General features: G+C 47.1%; 2 protein-coding genes across 5 annotated transcripts; one reads left to right on the top strand and one right to left on the bottom strand.

The window, feature by feature from the left end:
• Positions 1 to 311: 311 nt before the first annotated feature.
• Positions 312 to 2,353, bottom strand: LOC131125532 (D(5)-like dopamine receptor). Its single transcript, XM_058067170.1, has one exon. It carries the CDS (start codon positions 1,608 to 1,610, stop codon positions 312 to 314), a length of 1,299 nt encoding a protein of 432 aa, XP_057923153.1. The 5' UTR covers positions 1,611 to 2,353.
• Positions 2,354 to 2,582: 229 nt separating this feature from the next.
• On the top strand, positions 2,583 to 13,049 carry ccser2b (coiled-coil serine-rich protein 2b). Of its 4 annotated transcripts, XM_058067168.1 has the most exons (16): positions 2,584 to 2,870; positions 5,509 to 6,663; positions 6,737 to 6,892; positions 6,971 to 7,144; positions 7,211 to 7,275; positions 7,369 to 7,521; positions 7,607 to 7,697; positions 8,724 to 8,820; positions 8,901 to 8,975; positions 9,067 to 9,154; positions 9,236 to 9,304; positions 9,376 to 9,462; positions 9,572 to 9,700; positions 11,022 to 11,133; positions 11,443 to 11,482; positions 12,499 to 13,049. In XM_058067168.1, the coding sequence occupies exons 2-16, from the start codon at positions 5,541 to 5,543 to the stop codon at positions 12,542 to 12,544; spliced, it is 2,505 nt and encodes an 834-aa protein (XP_057923151.1). In that variant the 5' UTR covers positions 2,584 to 2,870; positions 5,509 to 5,540; the 3' UTR covers positions 12,545 to 13,049. The 4 variants fall into 4 exon arrangements, with proteins under 4 accessions (XP_057923150.1, XP_057923151.1, XP_057923152.1 ...); XM_058067167.1 differs by lacking the exon at positions 11,443 to 11,482 and having other exon boundaries at positions 2,583 to 2,870; positions 9,067 to 9,148; XM_058067169.1 differs by lacking the exons at positions 11,443 to 11,482; positions 12,499 to 13,049 and adding an exon at positions 11,315 to 11,367.
• Positions 13,050 to 17,778: the final 4,729 nt, after the last annotated feature.

Raw genomic sequence — 17,778 nt, 5'->3', positions numbered from 1 at the left:
TGAAGCGGAAGTAGAGGAAGATATATATTTTATTCTATATATTATTATTTTATTTTATTTATATATATTATATTATAATATATAAATAATATAATATAATAATAGATTTTTTATATAATATTATTATATATTTTATTGAGCATTATTATATATTAGTTGTATATATTATATTAGTAATATATTAGGGTTTTTAAATACCATATGGCCCTCCCAGTGTCTGGGGGTCACGGGTCCCCAAAGTGGAGGTCCAACGCCACAAGAGTTCAACAGGTCAACAACAGGTCAACAAAGGGTCACCAGGCCCCGGGCCCTCAGAGGTTGTGGACCTGACCCGGGATGACGTAGGAGTCGCTGAAGGGCATCATGTCCAACGAAATCTCCGCCTCGCACTCGCACTGCAGGATGGCGGGAAGGAGCGGGTTGGCGCGGCCGCAGGAGTCGCCCGACACCACGGAGACCTTGTCAAAGTTGCGCTCGGGGTCGTGCCTCTGCTCGGCGCAGGCCTCCTTGTGCATGGTGGTGTCGTGGTGGTAGGACACCAGCTCGTTGCTGAAGTCCACCGCCTCCACGGCCGAGCTGGAGCAGAACCTGTTGCAGCCCAGGATGGTGGAGAAGGCCTTGCGGAAGTCGGCGTTGAAGGCGTAGATGACCGGGTTGAGGGACGAGTTGGCCCAGCCAAACCACACAAAGATGCTGAAGGTGGTGTCGCTGACGCACGGCGCCGCGTCGGGTGCGTCGGCCTCGCAGAACGGAACCACGCAGTTGAGCACGAAGAAGGGCAGCCAGCAGAAGACGAAGACCCCCATGATGATGGAGAGCGTCTTCAAAACTTTGGTCTCCCTCTTGAAGGAACTTTTCAGCGAGTTGTCGTCCTGCGTGGACGCGCGGTGATGCGGACGCTGCTTGGGCGCGCGTGGACCCGCCGCGCGCTCCAGCGAGGAAATGCGCCGGATCTGTGTCTGCGCGATGCGGAAGATGCGCGTGTACGTGCCCACCATGATGAGCACGGGGATGTAGAAGCTGATGAGAGACGACGAGATGGCGTAGGTTCTGTTCAGGCTGGCGTTGCAGTCCTCCGTGGAGTTGGAGGGCTCGGCGCGCGCGCGGTGCCAGTTGAGCTGCACGGGGATGAAGGAGATGAGGATGGAGAGGGTCCACGCCACGCCGATCATGACGAAGGCGAAGCGGCGCGTCATCTTGCGCTCGTAGCGGAAGGGGCTGGAGATGGCCCAGTAGCGGTCCATGCTGATGATGCACAGGTTGAGGATGGACGCCGTGGAGCACATGATGTCGAAGGCCACCCACGTGTCGCAGAAGCGCCCGAACAGCCACACTCCCGCCACTTCGGAGACGGCGCGCCACGGCATGACGAGCACGGCCACGAACAGGTCGGACACGGCCAGCGAGATGACGAACGAGTTGGTGACTTTGGAGCGCAGGTGGCGGAACTTCACCACGGCGACGCACACCAGCGTGTTGCCCAGCAGCGTGGACACGATCAGCGCGCACAGCACGCAGCCCGTCAGCGCGCGACCCACGCCCACCTCCCCCGGCGGGTGGACCCCGGCCCGGGTCACCTCCTCGTCCGTGTAGTCGTAGAAGGTCTCCATGCTGCGCTCCTCCGGCCATCAGCTGCTGGTCTGACGAGCGCGTCCGCGGGCTGGGTGCCACCCCGCCTCCTCCATGTTCACTTCACGAGTGGCTCGCACTTTAGCTGCTGTGATGAGCGTCGAGACATGACGACCGGGAGAAGAACCGCTTAAAAACCACAAGTGGCGTCCCTCTGTCTTTATATCCACACCTTCTCGTCCTGGTGTACACCTCGAGTCTCAACTCCACACTTGCGGGGCGGACACGACGAGTGGTCTAACTTGAAGAAAAGGGTGCAAGCTCACGGAACGGAGTCGAACTGTGACATATTTGTGTGCCGCGACGAATTTTAGGAGCTTTCAAGAACTTCTTTTCAATGCGCACAGCGGCCTGAAGATGAATGCTGCCCCCTGGTGGACACACTCCCATACTGCACACCGGAAGAACTACGTGTTTCTCACCTTTACGCTCATATTAGTGGAGATAAAGAACTTCAATATGGAGAAGACAGTTCAATACCACAGTAAAGGTCAACAATTACGTAACAAACACAAACAGTGGACTTATACTGATCTGATCAAAATCTTAAGACCGGTTTAAACATTGCTAGAATATGCAAATAGCATATTTTCATCTTAATGAGGTTTTAAGTGGAGATACAATATGTATCAATACAATACTAGGAGTGTGACAAACACTTTTGGAACTTGTAGTTCATAAAATATAAAATAATAAAGTGAAAAAGTGAAATCAAAGTGTTTTTGTCACACTCCTCTGTATGTTAATGTTAGCCAAAATGCTATCTTTTGCTCATTTAGTGTACAAGAGTACACGTTACACATCTTCTAAAGTTTTTGTCCAATGAAAAGTTGATCATTTAAGTATAAAAAAACTGACATGAGGAAATCAAAACACTTTAAAGACCGTTTGGTTTGTACTGCAGCTTTTACTTTGAAACGCCTCCACTTCCGGTGAGGACAAGGTTACGTTTTCGGTTCTCCGACGACGTCACCGTCAGCTGTGCTGCGGGCAGGCGCAGAGCGCGTGTGCGCGGATGATTCAGCAGCTCGCGCAGCGGTGATGTCACGCGGGCAAACGCGCACAGAGTCCGAGCCGCATCCCTCGCACGGGCCGCGCGTGCGTGAACGTGTCCTCCGAGGAGACAACCCGTCGTCCTTTTGTCCCCGGCGGACACGAGTGACGTCTGCCAGCCTCTCGGCGCCGCCCGCTAACAAGAACCTACGCGCCGCCATTTCCGCATTTTGGCGTGGCGCCGACAGGTGAGTCCCCTGCGTGCACTCACAGTCTCGCACGCGCCTATTCGATCACATACATGACACGACGACGGACATCCATGATACGCTCACGCTGTTATATTACAGCGATATAGCCTTAAATTAGCCTTAAATTAGCCCAAATCTCAATGGACTTCTGTAAGAGAGCTGAGGTTGCATCGTCCTCTAGCCAAACATGACGGCAGTCACAACAAGCTAGCTACACGTCGTTATGGCTTCCTTTTAGGTTTATGGATTATGCCTTTTAAGATATAATACTGCTAAAAATGTAATGTTGATCAAGTCAGTAGGAAATTAGTCACTCGCATCCATTATTTATTGAGCTTCGTGACAAGTCAATCAGGTTTTAAAGGAGACAATGACTAACCATTACATAATTAGCCTGATACGACCATGAATAATTAACTAGCATAGCCTTTAACTAAGCCAGCCTGTGTCTTGTGTGTGAAGATGATTTAACATGCTAACAGTTAATTTTGTAACGTGACATTTTTCATTCTTAAAGGCACAGGCGCTCTAACAGACGATGTAAACAATCTGTTAGCGGTGTTTTGGATCAGTACAGGAAGTGGATCATGTCCATCAGAAGCACCAAGCATGCTGGTTGGTTGGCTGTGAGGACAGAGAGCGTCTTTGTGTTGGATCAATGACGGCTGAGGTGGTGGTGGGGGGGGGCTCAGCGGGATCGGGGATTGGGGGGGTTCCCCGTACAACAGAGAAGTTGTGTGCCAGGTTGCCATGACTGCAGCAAGGGAGGGATGAGGGTGGTGTCGCTAAATCGTCACATCTATTTGTGGCGGCCCGCCACAGTTACATTTGGACCGTCACTGAAAAATTTAGTCAGTTAATAAAAATTTTTTTTTAATTTGCTGGTTGGAGCAGCAGCCGGTCTGGAATGTTTCCAGTCATTCACCATTCCCTGACCGCTACGGAACATGAAGTAGCTCCGCCCCCCTGAGCACTGGTCGTAACAAGCTTGTGAGGGTTCATGAGGGTAGAGTCTGGTGTCTGAACCAGGACGGAAGAGTCCAAACAGAGGATGACGTATGAGTTGATGGCTGTTGACCGGTAGCTGGCGGGCCCTGATTGTTTTCAGCTCACTGACTGGCCAATTGGAGCATGAGGAGCAAGCATGTGACCTGCTGGAGGAAGAAGAGGCCTAGGAATGACCTCATCTTAATGAACATGCTCATCACGGATGACATGAGTAGCTCCAAGGGGACGTGCACACTTTTAGGTCAGCTACCGATACTAGCCTGTTGTCCGCCATGTTTTTTGTTTACATTTCATTCAAGCTTGGCCCACATAAGCCAAGTGGTTTTTTTTTTCCTACTTCCCAACATAACCTTGATGCTGACCTCCCACTCACCTGACTGGTCAATATTGGATATTGATAAGAAAAGCTAATATCGAGCATCTCTTAAAACAATACTATTGTATACAAATGTGTAACCCGCAAGGCATGCTGGTTGCGGTTCTGAAGTAGTATCAAATAGAATGTAGCATATTTTTGCATGTATATTAGTGTTAGTTGATAGCTGGGTTCTACTGTACAGTACCCGGATGTTGCAAGCACACTTGCCACACTCAAAAGTCACCGTCGTGGCTGCGTAGCGGATGGGTGGGACTAACTTGAAAAAATGGCGGCTTGTGATAATTAGAGGACAGAAGAAATGGGTAAATATTGGGATTAGTGCTGAATTTTGGGCAAGCACTTCACTGTCAAAATATGCACTCTCAGGGGCTAAGTACACTCACTGAAGTGTACTGACGGAGTTATTCCGTTTGAGACACAGCCTGGAGACTGGTCCTCTGAACAGGAAGTTGTGAGTCGGCATTTATCTTCCCGGGATTGTTACATAAGTGCACCTTTTATCAGATGGCTTCTTCCTCCCTGGAGGCTCTCAAGAAGCTCATGATGAGGGTTTGATAAAAGCCGCGCTGATCTTCCTCCCTCCTCCTCCTCCTCCTCCTCACATCAGACGTGAACACAGCAGCTTGGTCATTTGACTTCTGGATGATGATGATGATGATGATGAGGATTTAAGGCTGTGGTTCTCAACTGGTTTGGCTATTGGATTGAATGACAAGCGACTGGCAAAGAGTGGCTACTGTGAGGTTACCCAGCATGCCTTGTGGGATGTAGATGTGGGTATACTTTTTCGCATGCTTGTTAGCGTGTCAGCGTGATTGTGATACCTGCATGGGCGTCTGTGTTCCTGACCTCCAGTCGGGAGTTTGATGGGGGATGATGAGGGAGGATGCGTCCAGGGTCAGGACTTCCTGCTTTGTGTTGTTTTTAGGTCTGTGGTCCAGCTTAAATGGAAGAGACACACATCTTAACCATCACACATTCAGCCCTGAACCAACAGACAGGCACGACTTGTTTGCTAACGGCCTGCCACAGGCTGTGTGTGTGTGTGTGTGTGTGTGTGTGTGTGTCTAATGGGTGTGTCTCTTTCAAGGTCATAGGAGCGACTGTTGTTATTGTGTCTCTTTGTGCGTCTTAGCAAAGGTGTCACATGTTTGAGGCAGCAGCCAATCGGTCACACGGTGCGGTTAGATGACGCCTGAGACGAGTAACAAAGAACCTAATCATCACTCTGCTCCGCCTCCTCCGCAGCTCACAGTGTGTTCCCAACCGGGCCGTGGTCTATGTCCGCCCCCGCCATGCCGACCATGGTGTCCAGGTTGCCGAAATTTGGCTCATGGTCCAAAAGCACCACACAGACAAGCCCGCCCACCGGTGCTGCCAGCGCTCGTCTCCCCAACGGCTTCTACCACCACCCCGGGCCCGCGGCGCTTAACGGTTCTTCCACCGGACCTTCTACTTCCGTGAGGCGGACGGGATCCATACGCACGCCGACTGACTATTCCGCAAAGTGGAGGAAGGATGAGGTGGTCGCAGATGGAGGTGTGGCTGACAGTGAGGAGGCGGAGTCAAGGGTTGGCATTGTCAAGCACTGCCTCAACAGTACCGCCCACGGCCAACATAGTCAGCAGAATTCTCCGTTGGACTCAAAGAAGTCCAACTTGTCTGCTTTGAAGGACTCCATCAAGTCTCAGACGCTTCCTGTTTCTAAAAATGGACTTCCTGTTTCCAAGTCAAAGCAAACCGGGTCCAGACTAACTAATGGAACCAAACCGACCGTGAATGGTCTTTCTGGGTCCAAACTTCCAAGCAGAACCAGTAGCTCTCTGAGACCCCCTCAGTGGTCCACTCGTTCCGGTGCGTCCACACCAGCACTCGGACCCACTACCGGTTCTAGATCCGGTTCTCCCCTCCATGCAGCGCTGCCCGCCACCCGCTCGCTCTCCACTGACAACCTCGGATCAGCACCGAATTCCCGCCTCGCAAATAACGATCGTTTGCGCTCACGTAGCCTGATGGCGGTCCAGCGACATCCTTCACTCACTGTCTCCACCCCCTCCCCCACTCCTCCCTCGACTAACACTTCCCGGCCAATGGGCGGGGCCAAGCAGGGGGGTAAACAGTCCGCCGCTTCTTGTGCTCCGCCTTCAGCTCAGGTGTCAGGTCAAGCTCCATGTGAGGGACTCAAGGCACCCCCCTCCGCCTTGAAGAAGCCCCTCCTACGTGGGCTTGGCCCTGCCCCCAAGTCTAATGGCATTAGCTACAAGCTATCGCGGCCGTCGCTTATTAAGCAGCCCCGCCCCCTCCGAGGGACCCACACCCACGGGTTTCTGAGGGAGCCTGAAGTGAGCCAAGGTGTACTCGGGACCTCAGTGGGGACGCCGTCCTCAACAGGAAGCAGCCCAGGTGAGACACCCCTTCATCGGTGCGTCTTCATCCTCGCCGTGCACGCCTCTAAATGATCTGACCCGCTTCCCAGAGAGCACGCCTGAAGGTCCAGAGTCGGAGGGGCTCCCGTCCCAAGGAGAGATGTCCATTCTGGGAGAGACATTGGAGGACATGTCGCTTTCTTCCGGCTCCTCTTTGGATCCGAATCACGGCAGTCAGGAGTACATGGATGACTTTGACAACCTGGGTGAGGACCAAGCGCACCTTTTTGGTGTTCTGGTGCCAGAAGCACCTCCTCACAGACCACAACCTTCTTGTCTCCTAGGAAACGGAGGTACGGGTGTCGTCCTCCTCGCCAAAAATGATGAAGACGACTCCGGTCTGGACCAGTCGTGCACCGCCTTCTGTGACCACAGGGTGGCGGTCCAGGGCGTTACCAGGGGAGCAGAACTGAACTTTGTGGAGCACAGGTTGGACTGGACCAACGTGACCTTCGGGGGTGAGTTACTGTTTGTAGAAGAGTTTGTGAAAAGCCGTTTCATGAACTTCTTTTGTTTCTCATCAGCTGACGAAGAACCGAACCAGCAGACCCGCCTCAGTCGGCCCAGGGAGTCGGATTTCCATGAGCAGGTGCCAACTACAAATCAATCCTTCAATGATTGAAATCGTTTACAAAATAAAAGCATGAAGTGATTCACCAACACCTTTCTTTTCTAAAAAAAGGGGGGCTCGTCCCTGGACTTGTCCCCGTCAGACAGTTATTGTTCCGGGGGCATCTACATGTGGGACGAGGAGGGTCTGGAGCCACTGGGGGGCGCCATCGCACACGCCGCCGAGCAACATGTTAGCAGCTTTGACTCCGACGTCAACAGCAGTGTAAGATGCTAATGCTAACTGTGATTCTTTACAATGTTGCGGTCCCTTCCGTGGATACAGCTTTCACTGACTTGTGGGATTCTAGGATGTGCTGACCAACGTGGACTCCTGTGATTTGGATGATGATGACCTCATGCTGGATGGAGACTTAACTGAGGACGCGTCGCTGCACACTGGTATGCTCACACGTGGAAAACGTACGACACCAGCGTGTCCAAACCTGTTCCAGCCAAAAGGAAAGGATGGAACTTTGATAAGCAGCACGTGTCCATATGCTAACATCAACCGTATCTCAGCTTTGTGGAAAAAGCCTCTTATTAGATCACTCTGATGGTTGTTTTTTTTATTTAACTTTGTTGTTCAATTTTCTAAAATTACAAAAGGTTTTTGTAATACAGTAAACCTCGGATATATCGGACTCGGATATATCGGAAATTCGCTCACAACGGACAGATAAAAAAGAACCAATTTTTCTGTAATGCATTTCCAATAAAAATTCATTGCATATATCGGATTTTTTATAACGGATTTCGCCTATTTCGGACAAAATCTCCAGTCCCGTTCCAATGCATTTCCATGAAATTTCCCTCGCATATATCGGATGGCCGCATCGTGGCGCTCCGATTCGCCGAATCGTGACAGGCCGCTATACGACGTCATTTGCAGCGTTTGCAGCGTTGCCTGCGCGTCCAGGTACATTGGAAACATAGTCAAGGAAGTGCCTTTTTATAACGGATAAAATCCCATTTACGCATATACCGGATATAAATCCGATATATGCGTAAAACGGACATTTTCTGGTATACGCATATAACGGATTTCGCTTATATCGGACAAAACCAGTGGGAACAATTGAATCCGATATATCCAAGGTTTACTGTATTGACATTATTCCCATAATATTTTTCCCTAATTTTCCAAATAGGTATTATAGTAATATCACTAATGCTAATATAAATGTATTTATTATGCAGTTTTTTTCTTATAATATTATGACTGTCTTTGATATTTCAATGTGGTGCTATTAAGTAAAATTGACTTTTTTTCCCTTGTTAGAATCCATCCATAATATTTGAACTTGATGGTCCTAACATTATGTAATATTTTTAATATCATAAAATTGTAACTTTTTCTCATTGGAACACTCAATATTCTCAATATTTTATATATCATTAATGCTAATGAAAAGTATTGATAAGCAGATGACGGGATGTCCCACATGGCCGAGTGGAGGAGGAGACAACTATGCTGGGGGACACAGGAAGTCCACGACGACGACGACGACGACGACAACGACGGGTTAGTTCCTTTATCCAATCCCAATCTACCGCGACTGTGCTGAGCTGTGGTTGCCATGGTAACACCTGTCACCTTCCCAGTGCGCTCGAATGCTACAAGCTAAGCCAGGATGCCGGCAAGGACACCAGCGGGGACGTCATTTTTTGTCCTCAGAGGTGACGCACAAACTCACCTTGTGAGCCGACTCCATGTTGGTGTCACACGCCTCCTAACGCTGACCTTTGTGCTGTGACTCCGCCCCCTCAGGCCTGCCGGTGTGCATGTGGAGGAGCTGCTTGAAGACTTTGGCGCCGTCAGGTCGCAGCTGGAAGTCCTCAGGAGGCTCCTGGTGCAGGTCCACCACAGCTTGGCACGCTGAATAATAAAAATACGTAGAATATGAACATGAATATGAACATGTGACTTTTAACTTCAGGACGACGACACGGATGACGACACGCTGACCACTGACACTCTGAGCCCTGAAGAGTCCGACCAATCACAGGTGAGCATGCTTGAAACCTGATTTTGACACAACGGCTCTTTGTCTCACTGTGTGTGTGTGTGTGTGTGTAGGTGCAGGCTCTCCTGCAGGAGGTGCAGCAGCTGAAAGAGGAGCTGAGGAGCAAAGATGACATCATCTCACAGCTCACGTTGCAGCTGGTGTGTTTGCCTTTTTAAAGGTCACCTTACACTGGCGTTCACACCAACCGTGGCTTGGAACACCAACTTTGTGTGTGTGTGTGTGTGTGTGTGTGTGTGTGTGAGACAGCAGGTCGTTGCCCCACCAACCAGCAGGTGTCGCTGCAGGAAAGCAACAGAAAGGACGGAGCAGCACACGCAGACGAGCGCGGTGGAGAGGGAGAGCGTTGCCTTGCAGACGCCCTGGAGGGAGCGCACGGTGACCCCCCCCCCCCCCCCACCCCCCAACCCACATGCATACACACACTTCAACTCTGTGAAGTACAGAAGATAGAATAAGACATGACCGAAAACATTCTGAATACGTTTTTTTTTTTTTTTTTACAATTAGAGCCCTCTAAACAAGAAATAACACCCTTATATTCAGCTTCAAACTTCTATTACCTAATGTTGTTAACATAAGACAAAATAAGACATATGAGACAGAAAACCTGTCTTCGACCTTCTAAATGTTTTTTAAACATTTGTTGAGCCCCCTAGATATAAAGTAGCACCCCTATAGTCACCTTTACTCAACATACCAGCCATAACTCACAGAAAATCTGTCTATGACCTTAACAATCATTTCTTTAAACATTGAAGTAAACCCCATATAGTCATTTTCCACTCATTATCTAATATAGTACATACAAAATAAGACAGAAAACATGTCTAAAACCTTCTGAACCTTCTAAATTTAAACAATTTTAGAGCCCCCAAGATATGAAATAACACCCCTATAGTCGCCTTTACACTCCTATTACCCAATATAGTAGACATAATAAGAGAAAATAAGACATTCATTCATTTTCTACCGCTTTTTCCTCACGAGGGTCGCGAGGGTGCTGGAGCCTATCCCAGCTGTCTTGGGGCGAGAGGCAGGGTACACCCTGGACTGGTGGCCAGCCAATCACAGGGCACATATAGACAAACAACCATTCACACTCACATTCATACCTATGGACAATTTGGAGTCGCTAATTAACCTAGCATGTTTTTGGAATGTGGGAGGAAACCGGAGTACCCGGAAAAAACCCATGCATGCACGGGGAGAACATGCAAACTCCACACAGAGATGGCCGAGGGTGGGAATTGAACCCTGGTCTCCTAGCTGTGAGGTCTGTGCGCTAACCACTGGACCGCCGTGCCGCCCGACCTTAATAAGGATTTCTTTAAACATTGAAGTAAACCCCATATAGTCATTTCCCACTCATTATCTAATATAGTACGTAGAAAATAAGACATATAAGACAGAAAACATGTCTGAAACCTTCTGAACCTTCTAAATGTAAACAATTTTAGAGCCCCCAAGATATGAAATAACACCCCTATAGTCGCCTTTACACTCCTATTACCCAATATAGTAGACATAATAAGAGAAAATAAGACATAAATAAGATAAATAAGACATTTTAGGTTTGGGAAAGCTCCTTTTCGTTCCTATTTGTTTTGTTTCGGTGCGTCCTGCAGTGAAAAAGCGCAACGTGGCAAGGGTTTAATTCCGCCCTTTTTTGACGTCATGACCTCCTGTGTCCCCTCAGGCCGTCCCCCCCGTGGCCTTCCTGTCTCCTCCCTGGCAGTACCAACGCTCCAGACCTTACGGGGGGAGGCCCAAACCCGGCATCCCCTCCGCCTCCCACCCCGCTACAAAAAGTGAGTGTCACTAAAATATTGACGACATTAAAATATGAAACATGGCATCCATCATGTGCGACACGGAAGGTGAGCGTCATTTATATGATTGATGTTGATGACGGGGGCGTCTTAGACACGCTCCTCGCTCTCCTCCATCACGCTTCACTCCTACTTTTTTTTAATTTCATTTTACTTTCAGCTCATTTTTCCTCCTTTTCCTGTCTTTCCACGGGGTGACCTGACACATTGTGACCTTTAGAGGGCGCCAACGCCTCACTCTATCCTCCTTCTGTGTGTGTGTGTCTCTCTCTGCTTCCTCTTCGCCAGGAGTGGAAACACTCGTGCTTTACTTCAGCGACACGCCCTGGTACGTTAGCAACACTCCTCACGCCATCGCTATCCTCATCCTCATCCTCACTGTCCCTTTTGGGAAAGCTGAAAGCCAGTACATGGCGTACCTAATGAAGTGGCCAGTTCGTGTTTGTTTATGAAATGCAGCATGTATCATGCATGTACTGTATAGGAAGTATAAAACGCATGTCAATACTGTAGAGCCAGGGGTGTCCAAACTGTCCAGCGAGGGCCACGTCGGCAAAAATGAAAGAACGCAACTTATGCAACATATTTTTTCTAAAATATTTCAACCCTGCTACTGAAATGATATTATTTTTTCCTCATAATATTACAGGTTTATTCTCGTAAAATTGCGACTTTTTTCTCTCAATATTAATATGAATTTTCTTCTCATAATTATACTTTTTTTTCCCATAATATTTTGACTTTATTTTTGTAAAATTATAACATTGTCCGCAACTTAATTTTCATATTTGTTTTGTTTGTATTTTTATATTATGACAAATCTTTTCCGTTCTTTTCCTAAAATGCCATGTTTTTCTCTTCATATTTTGTCTTTATTTTTTAAAATATTTTAGTCATTCAGTGCGGGCCAATCAGAAGCATCTGCACTTTGGACACCCCTGATATTAAAGCATCTTTTAAGTTTTGCTGAGGTAACGAGTGGAGCGGCTGTTGAGGGACACGAGGAAGGTGAAGCCTCCCTTGAGCGTGCACGAGGACACGCTTCATCCTTCCAACTTTGTCGTCACAGTCTCACGTCTTTGCATGTCCTCTCTCTAAAAAAACACACCCTGCCCTGCCATGCATTATTTATGAGCACCCACCAGTTGGGGAGACGAGGGGACTGCAGTGCTTTACGTGTCCGCTAGGTGTCAGTGTTGACCAGAGATCCTTCCATCCTTATGTTCTGTGTTGTTGACTGCAGCCTGAAGTGATAACAAGACAGTGAAGTGTTCAATTAAACATCCAGTCTGATTTTGATGTCAAAATAAGACAGCCAATCAGAACGCTTTCTCTCATGTCCAGTTACAGGTACTTCGCTCCTCCGGCCAGGAAGACCAGAACCCACTAGCTCATCCGGCAAGCATAAGCTCCACCCACCTCGCTCAGCACATCACGGTCCGCCGTGAAGCCGATGCTCGGCAGCCCCGCCTCTTCCTGTTTGAGCTCTCCAGGAGGACAAAGGTCAGAACGCCGCGTTCTTCCCCCCTCTCCGACGCCGTCCCGGGCCAGCCTTCGCCGCAGGAAGAAGGCAGCGGCTTGCTTTGTGGATTGAACTCTGCCGGAAGGAAGTTTATTTAATAAGTTATTTATTGAGCACTGTGACCCACGTGAAAGGCTTAAAGCGATGCTATAACTTCATCTTCATCCAAATGAAAACAACACATCACAGAAATGATGCGCTGTCCCTTTAAGTGCAAGTTAGCGCTAAGCAAACACCCTATGAAAAACTTCATGTACGAGTTGATTGAGTCTTCCTTGAGACACGCCCGCCATCTTTCAAACATCATCCCATCATGTTGGAGCATCGTGCATTCATGGATATATGCAAACTATTAAAGTACCGTACATCCCTGGCTGTGTCGGCTTTCTACCAGCGCTACGTGGACGCCGCGCACGCCATTACCAAACATTTACAAATGATGAAACGCTGATGGTGAATGAGATGTGTGTGTGTGTTAAAATTTACAATCTGAGATTTGGATTAAAAAATGGTACATTTCCAAGAATAATATACAATAATTTATGAGAATAAAGTTGTACATTTACAGGTGGTTTACAAAAGTAAAGAATAGTTGTAATTTAACCAAAAAAAGTCCAGAATTCATGAGAAAAAAGGTCTCATTCAGAGAAGAAAGTCGTAAATTCGCGAGGAAAAACGTGATGAGAAAGTCGTGAATTTACAAGAATAAAGTAAGGACAAGATCGGAAATAGACGAGGAAAAACTTAATATGAGAATAAAGTCATACATTTATGAGAAAAAGGGCAATATACGAGAAAAAAGTTGCAATTTTACGAGAAAGTTGTAAATTTACAACAAAGTCTTACATTTACGAGAAAAGTTATATTACGAGGATAAGGTCATAAATTTATGAGATTTAAGTTAACAGGAATAAAGTTGTAAATTTACGAGGAAAAACGTAAAATGACAAAGTTAAAGTACATATAAAAAAAAAGTTTTAAAAAAAGTCCTAAAATTATGAAAAAAAAGTCCCCCTCTTCATAGCTGCCTCAGGCAATGCCTGATTAATAAAATAATTTGAAATTTCAACACTAAAATCACAAATTTTGGGAAAAAAAATTGTAAATGTAGAAGATTAAAGTCCTACGGTTCCAAGAAAAAGTGGCAACTATGTAACAGGCATTGCCAGGGACATCTATGAAAAGGGGGGTGTGACGGAGTAATTGAATAATTGGTAGGTGCAACACTGAAGCCCAGTAGGAGGGGCCTGGCATTTACAGTCCGATTTCTTATTTTTTTACATGTTTGTTACACTTAAAAGTAGCAAGGTTCTAAATGTTATAAAGTCATTTCTCAAGCTTTGGGACTCCAGCCAACCACAGTGAGAGCCGTTATCCACAAATGGTGAAAACATGGAAAAGTGTCCGGCCAACAAAATGACCCCAAGAGCGCAGCGACAAGTCATCCAGGAGGTCACAAAAGACCCCACAGCAACATCCAAATCACTTTTTCCACACAGGACCTTGGATTTTTTTCTCCAAACATGTAACATGTAAAAGTTAGGACTTTTTTGCTCAATATTTTGACTTTATTCTTGTAAAATGACAGATTTTTCCCTTTCTGCTGCTGTTTTTTTTTTAGGTGAAATGTTTGATATTTTTTAGAATGCGCTGCTCCAAACGGCCCCGGGGCGGTACTTTGGGCACCCCTGTGTTAACGTGCTGTCAGAGTGGGACCTCCTCCTCCCTGTCTGTCTTCATCTCCTCGCTAAAACCTCCATCCTGACATTTGGCTGAGGATAACAAGGCCAACCGGGAGGAGGAAGATGAGGCTCTAATTGGACTTCTTTTCTCCTCCTTCAATGCATCACGTCTTCCTCTTCCTCACCTTGTTGCCTCTTTCGTCAAAATCATCCTCCTTCCCTGCATCTCCTTTGCCTGCTTTGCTGTTTTTACGGCGCACACACACACACACACACACACATGCAGTGATACACCTGAGAGCACCAGCAGATAGCATTCAGGTGTAGTAGATAAACCCGGTTGCCATGGAGATGCCGCGTAGCAACTAGCCAATGGGGATTTAGAGAAAATATGCCTGTTTCAACTTTGTTATTCTGCTCCAACCTCCTCAACTGTCATGTCTAAATGATGAAACGCAGGACTGGACTGGACTGGCCTGTGTGTGTGTGTGTGTGTGTGTCCTCCCAACAGCGGACCGAAGTCCTCCTCGCGCAGACGGACGTGTCTTCCGGTGTTAACAGTCTTCTTCTTACCTTCATGCAGAGAGACCGTGTCAATATTTCATCAGGAGTCTACAGACTCCATCACAGAAGAGATGGACTGTTTTTTTTTTTTTTTTGGTTTCTTTTGAGAGTGGCGGTGGGAGCAGATTAACGTTGTCTTCTTTAGGGCCGACATTCTCACCTTTAACGCGGCTTTTGTAGCATCAAAGTGTCATCCTGGGGTGGGGGGGGGGGGGGGGGGGGTGTGCATGATTCGAGTAATTGATACATCCGTAAAAGTCTATTTTTACTCATTGAAATAATTACCTCTAAAAGCACACCTTTAACTCCACACCATTGTTGCACCGAGTTCTCATCTCGTCCCCGTATTAAAATAATGGTATGCCGATATGCTAATATCGCCTAAATGCTTAGTTGAAAGGATTCCGCCCTGATTGAAAGTTGTGTCACAAAAACTTTTTTAATAGGGTGATGATGTGTGGCGTTCGCAAAACGGGGTCAAATCCGTCAAACGGCGCCCTTAGGTCAACGATGAGAACCGATACTCACATTGCCTCACATCACAGAATCTTTCTGTTTTCTATTCCTACTTCTGTAAATCGTTTAGCGTCATTAGCCACGTTTACATCAGGAGTTTTTCTTTTTCCAAATGGAATCTTTGCGAAAGACCTTTCCAAAAACAATCCATGGAAAAGAATATTCCAATCTCTTGTCTACATGCAGTGCTATAATGAAACAGAATAATGGGGCATGCCCAGTAAAACATAAACATCAACATCACATGATACCGACTTCCCAGACTTTTTCTTTCACTTGCCAGTTTTTCCCTTCGTCTAGTCTTGAATTTAGTTTGATCAAAAACAAACTTTCAGCATTAATCCTGAATCCTTTCAACTAAGCATTTAGGCGATATTAGCATATCGGGCCATTATTTTAATGGGACGAGATGAGAACTCGGTGCAACAATGGTGGAGTTAAAGGTGTGCTTTTAGAGGTAATTATTTCAATTAGTAAAAATAGACTTTTATCGATGTATCAAGTACTCGAATCATGCACCCCACCCCCCCTCCAGGATTAGACTTTGATGCTACAAAAGCTGCGTTAAAGGTGAGAATGTCGGCCCTAAAGAAGACAACGTTAATCTGCTCCCACCGCCATTCTGAAAAAAAAAACAAACTCTTTTTGTGTTGATATAAAATACCCGGGGGCGGCACGGCGGTCTAGTGGTTAGCGCAGCTAGGAGACCAGGGTTCAATTCCACCCTCGGCCATCTCTGTGTGGAGTTTATCCGGGTACTCCGGTTTCCTCCCACATTCCAAAAACATGCTAGGTTAATTAACGACTCCAAATTGTCCATAGGTATGAATGTGAGTGTGAATGGTTGTTTGTCTATATATGTGCCCTGTGATTGGGTGGCCACCAGTCCAGGGTGTACCACGCCTCTCGCCCGAAGACAGCTGGGATAGGCTCCAGCACCTCGTGAGGAAAAAGCGGTAGAAAATGAATGAATGAATAAAATACCCGGATACCCGGTTGATCAACAATCATCACAAACAACCATTGTCGTATAGTCACAGGAAGTAGACATGTCAAGCGGGAATAGAAAAGCATCTAATAATACTAAAAGACATATTTTAAAAAGTTTAAACATGTTTTAAACATGTTTTTCTGTGCTCTAATTAAGAAAATATCACACTAATGAACAAGGAATCCTACTTGGGGTAAATTCACCTATGGCGGCCAATCTGGAACCAATTAACAGCGATAAAGGAGGGACAACTAAACACACAATAGCCACTTTTACAGACGTAATTACGCTGGCTCCTCCCACTCCAAACCTCTTCTGAAGCATCCATTTGGGGGGAGGCGGGGTGTAACCGATTGACATTCTCCCCACGATGAGAACCATAACATAATTACGGAAGGGTGGGCTTGGTTGCCATGGTTACCGCACGAAAACAATGCGTTTCACCATCAGCGCACAATAAGCCAACGCGGACAAGGCTGCATGATCATCATGGCATTAAAACGTAAGACAACGATTGCCTTAATCACCTCGGTGGCTTCCGTTTGATGACTTTTATTACAAACACCAGTTGTGCTGCGTGCACGCTGGCCTTTGCAAACGGATCAAACATTTGGCTTCCATGTCACACACACACACACACACACACACACACAGTTGACTCCAAACAGATGGAAGCAGGCTAGCAATTAACCTGCTGCACCGCTAACGTGCTAATTCAGCTACCGCGAACACACACACTAACTTGTTTGTGTGTGTGTGTGTGTGTGTGTGTGTGGCTGAAAACCAGAAAGACGCTGCAGCACTCCTCCACGTGCACGCTGGAATAAATCCACGTGCACTACTGCACCATCCGAGTTGATGCAGGCACACACACACACACACACGCTCGCTACTTTCCCCCCCGCCGTTCACGCACTGACAGCACGGTGGCGCTAAAGAGCTGATCGGCGTGACTAAAGCGTCAGTCTGTGGAACATCTGGACCCCACACACACACACACACACATACACACACACCAATACCAATCTATAACTCACCTCTCAGAGGCTCGTTAGTGGGAGGAGACAAATGTGCAGGTGTGCGTGTGTCCAATTATGCTAGACGTAGTAAGCGAGGGCCATCAAACACGGTGATGAAGGCCTCTTCATCACTGATCCTTCACACATCTTCTCATTACAGTAATCCCTCGGCACGTCGTGCTTCACATTCCCACGGCTTCACTCCGTCATGAAGAGTTCCCGTCACAAAATGCTGTTTCGTGTTTGAATACAGACAAAAAGTCAAGAAAGTCAAAGGTTATTTTTTTTTACCTCCATGAAGCATCTTCAAACATAAAAATAGCTAAAAGA

The sequence above is a fragment of the Doryrhamphus excisus genome, chromosome 3 (genome assembly GCF_030265055.1).
Source record: "Doryrhamphus excisus isolate RoL2022-K1 chromosome 3, RoL_Dexc_1.0, whole genome shotgun sequence".
Taxonomy (NCBI): Eukaryota; Metazoa; Chordata; class Actinopteri; order Syngnathiformes; family Syngnathidae; genus Doryrhamphus; species Doryrhamphus excisus.
Note: the sequence above shows the minus strand (reverse complement) of the source record. Positions and strands in the feature narration are given on the sequence as shown.